The sequence below is a fragment of the Vigna angularis genome, chromosome 10 (genome assembly GCF_016808095.1).
Source record: "Vigna angularis cultivar LongXiaoDou No.4 chromosome 10, ASM1680809v1, whole genome shotgun sequence".
NCBI lineage: Eukaryota > Viridiplantae > Streptophyta > Magnoliopsida > Fabales > Fabaceae > Vigna > Vigna angularis.
Genome location: NC_068979.1, coordinates 19,929,875 through 19,936,049, shown reverse-complemented (window position 1 = coordinate 19,936,049; position 6,175 = coordinate 19,929,875). Strand labels below are relative to the sequence as shown.

General features: G+C 38.6%; 1 protein-coding gene across 1 annotated transcript; it reads left to right on the top strand.

The window, feature by feature from the left end:
* The first annotated feature begins 3,120 nt into the window (after positions 1 to 3,120).
* On the top strand, positions 3,121 to 4,581 carry LOC128194428 (uncharacterized). Its single transcript, XM_052870026.1, has one exon. It carries the CDS (start codon positions 3,121 to 3,123, stop codon positions 4,579 to 4,581), a length of 1,461 nt encoding a protein of 486 aa, XP_052725986.1.
* Positions 4,582 to 6,175: the final 1,594 nt, after the last annotated feature.

Genomic DNA, 6,175 nt, shown 5'->3' with positions numbered 1-6,175 from the left:
CATCCATATTCGCATATTTAATTAAAGGTACTGCCTTAATGCAGGCGTTGTAGGGTGCTAATACCTTTCCTACACGTAACCGACTCCCAAACCAAGAATCTGGTTCTAATAGACCATGCCTTATCATTTTATGGTTTTTCCGTAGTTTTCCAGAATAAACTATGGTGGCGACTCCAAAATCTCTTTTTTTTCAAAACTATTTTTTTCTTTTTCGGATCGTCGTCCCGTCGCGATTTTTTCCGGTTGCGACAGATGGCGACTCCACTGGGGAAACGAAAGAGAGTCAGGCCATTTAATTAGATAAGCGAATTCGATGTGGTTTTTCTTTGTGTTTTTATTCCCTTTGTCTTTATCTATGTTTAATATTTGGAATAATTGCATGTGAGTTTCTTTTACTTTTTATTTATGTTTGAAATAATTGTTTCTTCTTATCTGTGTTTATTTTTGCAATTGTTGTTTTACATTATAATTTCCCTCTACACATATGCATATCATGAGTGAGGCCCTATACCCGGGTCTGAGCGCAACTTAGAAATAGAGGGGTTGTGTAGCGGTGTCACTCTGGGATGTACTTCCTGTCTGGCTATCGTGAGAACTCCAGCTAGAGTCTGTTCTCTTCATTTGTGTCTCCACATCTAGTTGATTACTCTGACTGTTGTGGAGAAATAGTGAAAAGAGCCATAGCTCTAGTGGCCTTGATTTAAGCATTAGGGAGCTATCCTTGTGAGTGCATGTATGTGGCCTTAGATCATAAGTGTTCAGCCTTTATTAAGGCACGAAAGGGAGATGCGTGTCATCTTATAACCGTTTTTGTTAATAAAATTAAACACGTTGTATATATCACCATATCGTTATGTGTTTTTCTCATACATTTTTTTTATGGTCTTGTTGTTGGTCCAAGGTAGGAAGTTATAAATTTATGACTAAGCCGTTGAGGTAAAATGGAAATTAACATGAGATGTGAAGTTGACCAGCCTTCAAGTTCAAATATTTTAAAGGAAAGAATAGCCATTGAAGCGGAGGAAGGAAATATGGATGGTCTGAGAGAACTGGTAAAGAAAATGAAGACATCCCAAAAGGATGCATTCAAGAAGGAGTATGGGAATTTGTTAAGCTTATTAGAGGTGGAGGTCCCAACATCATCAATTACTACTTTAGCACAGTACTATGATCCACCATTGAGGTGTTTCACTTTTCGAGATTTCCAACTGGTGCCAACAGTGGAAGAATTCGAGCAAATTTTAAATATACCTCTTGAGGGAAAAGCTCCATACAATTACCTTGGGCAATATGTCCCTGTCTTGCAGCTATCAAGGATCATCAAAATACACCCTATGAAGCTGGAGAGCAAGTTCACAATCAAGGGCAAAGTGAGGGGCCTTCCTCAAGGATACCTAAAGGGATACTTGCATCGTCTGGCTGAAGAGGAAAACTGGGAAACATTTATGGATGTATTGGCTCTTCTCCTCTATGGTATCATGGTTTTTCCTAATGTCAAGAATTTCGTCGACTATGCCGCCATGAACGCATTTGTGGGATACAAAGAGCGCTGTGAAAATCCGGTCACTGCTATCCTGGCTGAAGTTTATGGGACCCTTAATCGTTGTTATGAGCTAAAGGGAGGAAAAATGCTATGTTGTCTACCAGTGTTGTATACGTGGTTCATCTCCCGTGTGACTGAGGACGCCTTGAATGCCATGTGTACCATGGATGGGTTACTGCAGTATAAACCAAAGGTGAAAGGGGCAAATGAATGGGCACAACTTTGTGCAAGTTTAAACGAGGATCAAATTAAATGGTGTGTCCCTTGGCAGCGTAGATCACAAATTATATATCACTGCGGGAGGTACCCTAATGTACCCCTCATGGGTATTAGGTGTTGTATTAATTACAATCCTGTGTTAGCACAAAGGCAATTTGGGCATCCTATGAGAGGATCACCTACACCTACGTCTCTTGCCATATTGCAAATCTATTATGAGGAAGGAACCTTTGTTGAAGTACTTCATCAAGTTAGGAATGCTTGGGGCAACATTATTCGTGCAGAAATGGACCCCAGACCATGGACTATTGATGAAGGAATTCCTTACAACCATTGGATTGCAGAAAGGGTTAGGACAGTGAAGTTTCCTTTCGAGTTAACTTCTCCTAACCTAGATTATGGAAAACAGTTTCATAAGGCTGAAAGTGAGGAAGTAAAATTGTTGAAGGCAGAATTCGAGCAAATGAAACTAGAAAATATCAAGTTGACCAATAATTTTCAGAGCCTACAACATGATTATGAGAATCTTAAGCAAGAAGGTGTGGAAAACAGCGAAGCATACGAGGAGTTGTTAATAAGACAAAAGCAAGAGCTAGTAGCGGCCAACATTGAGCTGACTTTGAAAGACCGGGAATATGGTATAATTGAGATATCAGAGCGTGTTACGAAGCAATTGTGTGACCAATCCCAGAGGGACAAGCAAAAAGTACTAGAGGAACTGCACAAAATGCATATTAGAATGGACGACGCCGAACAACAGGCGAATGCAGCAGTGACAAAACTGAAGAAGGAACGTTGGCATCGGGCTGAATCAGAGAAGAAACATCAAGAGTTGATGAATCAGATGAAGGAGTATACCATTGAACAAGGGCGAGTTATAAAAAACTGGAAGAGAAGTTTCGCACAGCTAGCTTCCCTTGCCAATGAAGCCATTAAGGATGTCCCTAAGCTATTAGCTGATGCTGAGTCTGCATTGCCGATCTTTAACCCACCTAAGAAGGTTGAAACTTTCCTCAATTACTGCAAGAAACTGATAAGAGAAATGAAGAATGTAATGGCTGAGGCTCATGATAGTTGATCGTGATTTTGCACACCTCACATGTGTTGAACTTAAATGTTGTGAATGGACTGTCCTATTGACTTTGTTTCATGTTAATTTCCAGATTATACATTTGGCAATGTTTTCGCATCTTTATAATTTCTTACTATAGTAATTGCGTTGCTTTGTCTTTTCTATTTTTTTTTCATTTTTATTTTCTTTTTCTTAATTTATTTCATCTAATAAAATTCAGTTTAAAAATAATAATACGGCTAAAGTCTCCAAAACATCCTAAAGGACACGAACCAGTGGCAAAATCATGGAGAACCAAGGAGAAGTTCAAGAGGGGATGAAAGTCGATATCCAACAGCTGAAGGAACAAATAAGTCAAATCCTAGAGGCCATGAATGCCTTACAAAGCCCCAAAGATTTGTGCGCACAACAACCACAACAAAGAGTTCTAGAAGTACAAACTTTCCCTTCCTATAGTCTTCCCCCGAATTATACTCCACCATCAGGAGTGGACTTGGGGCATCTTGATACTCAAAAGGCCGAAGGTAATGCAGTTGAAGTAGAAGGCGAGCTTGGGGCAACCACTTTCACAATTCCTGGGAAGACAATCCAACCAGGTATTGAGAACATGATAATGAAAAAACAACCTGAGACGAAGTCTTCATCTTATGTCGTTACACCAGCAGATTTTAAGGACGACAAGAGTAAATTAGAAGTCTTTGAGAAGAGGTTAAGAGCCATAGAAGGCGAAGGAAGTTTTGAATTTGGAGATGCTAGAAAACTATGTTTAGTTCCTGATGTGGTGATACCTCCAAAGTTCAGGTTGCCAGAATTTGAGAAATATCGGGGAAATACTTGCCCATGGAGCCATATAACTATGTACTGCAGGAAAATGGCAGCTTATGCCCACAATGAAAAACTTTTGATTCACATCTTCCAAGAAAGTTTAATTGGCGTAGCTTTGACTTGGTACATGCGCTTAGAAACTACTCACATATATTCATGGAAAGATCTGGTTGATGCATTCCTAAGGCAGTATGAATATAATAAAGATCTAACACCTGACAGAATACAACTGCAAAACATGGTGAAGAAAGAGTCTGAATCATTTAGAGAATATGCCCAAAGGTGGAGAGAAATTGCTGCTCAAGTAGAACCGCCTCTGAGCGACAAGGAGATGACTACCATATTTTTGAATACTCTACAACCACCATTTTATGAACACATGATAAGCAGTGTCTCCTCAAGTTTTGTTGACATAGTAGTAATTGGAGAGAGGGTCGAGGGTGGCATAAGAAATGGAAAAATTGCACTAGGCTCACAACTAGTAGCAAGTTTAAATGAGTATGGTCCTAGACATGAGAAAGATAAAAAACAAATAGCTAACTCACATTTTATTGCCTATCCTCAAATGTCACATGGGTCCAATCGACCCATTGAGCGAAGAAATTACAATCGTGATGAGAAGGTCGCCAGCTTCACTCCTATCCCCATGACCTATACAGAGTTACTGCCAGATCTTCTCCGCAGAAACCTCATAAAGGTTTGTCCAACTAGACCTATACGACCTCCGTACCCAAAGAGCTATGACACAAACGCCAAGTGTGATTATCATGAAGGAGCGTGTGGACACTCAACAGAGGCATGCAAGACTTTAAAGCATAAAGTGCAATCTTTGATCGATTCAGGATGTTTAAAGTTTGAAGAAAGTCAATCCAGCACTCTGGCAAGGCGCGAGTTCGCCCCTACAAATGCCATGGACAAATGAAGAACTATATGGGAAAGCATAGGTTGTTGTAAAAGGCGAAACTGATGTTGTTTTGTCTTGCTACGAGGGTTATGCTCATGGATATTATGCTTTTATCCGTGACTTTTAATGTGAACTTTCATTATTTGGTATCTCCAAGGTTTACTGGAAATCATGTCCTAATAGGGTGTCGTGGAGAAAAACGAAAGCCGCGAATAACAAAATTGAAAAAAAAAACAAATAAATGAAGGCAATATTGAGTCGCTTGTCTTTCTTGCAAATTATCAAACTCTTGTTTTTTCGAAAATAGAAAAAAATATATAAATAAAAAAAAAGAAAATAAAAGAATTGATAACAAAAAGAAAACAAAAGTTGTAGTGTCAGATTTTTCCGAGGTCAAATGTTGAATCAAAAATAACAATTTGATGTTTTCTCTTGAGATGTTTGTGCACATGGTGTTTGAAAAATCTCACCCTTCACTTTCCAAAATAAAGGATCTTCCCTAGTAAACATTGTCACTGCCCTCAGTAACAAAAACCTTTACACTGGGGCAGATTGGCCTGACCAACATTATCCTCGTTTGCGCTAGTTGAGTGATCCCTGAATCCATTGAGGCAAACAAAAGAACAAAAGAATTTTCAAAAAAAAAAAAAGAATAAGTCCCCTATATTGAAAAACCCGAAAGGGCGGTCTAGAAAAGAAAGGAAGAAAAAATGACTCATGTTGAGGTCTGATGAGTCAATATTTTGTTCACTTCACTTAGTTTATTATGCTAGAATTAATCGGGGAATTGTACTTAATTGTCCAATATTTTCCTATTTTTCTGAATTGTGCTTACTTCGATCAGAAATTCTTATTTTAGTTAATTTGAATTATCTGAGACTAATTATTTACATTATTGAGTGTAGGGAAATTGTTGGATAATATTTTGGGACATTTGGAAACATCTCACTTCTTAGAATTTTTAAGAAGTAAAAATTGGCTTGGAAAATATACACACCACACGCCCATTCACGGTTTTGTCAAAATAAATTTGAAAGACAATGGCATGGTGGAATGAACCGTTCACGTTGGTGACCAAAGGATATAATGGACTTAGTGAAATGAAGGAGGGGCCATGAACAAATGAAATTCAGAGCTAAGCAAAAGAAGCTCACGGCGGTTTTCTCTCATTTTTCATAACATGATGTGGAATAAAGACAAGGGGCCACCAAATGAAAGTTCACGTAGGGCCCATGGAGAAGTCATTTTGGAAAAGCTTTTGGAATCAAAAAGGAGCCACATGGTTTTCTTTATTTGTGGGTGCAGCTACGTAAAGAAAGAAGAGGGAAATGAAGTTGGTGGCATGCAAAACAAAATGCTGAATTTTATTTTAAAAATAATATTTTTCATTATTGGAAAAGAGAAGCAACTCTCGGGCTTGATTAATTGGAGAGAATGAAGTGGTCTGCACATGGGAAGAAGTAAAGCTCACACCTTATGGTTCAGCCACCACTCACGGTTTTTGATATTTAATTGATGCTTGGAAGTAGCTCACATAAGAAAGTGATCTTTCTAATTGAAAAAGAAAGGAAGCAAACACGCTGCACTAAATTGCTTAGAAAGGGGATGTTTT

What these genes read in the sequence shown, in the direction of transcription:
- LOC128194428 (XM_052870026.1), top strand. Translation starts at nt 3,121, where the DNA reads ATGGAGAACCAAGGAGAAGTTCAAGAGGGGATGAAAGTCGATATCCAA.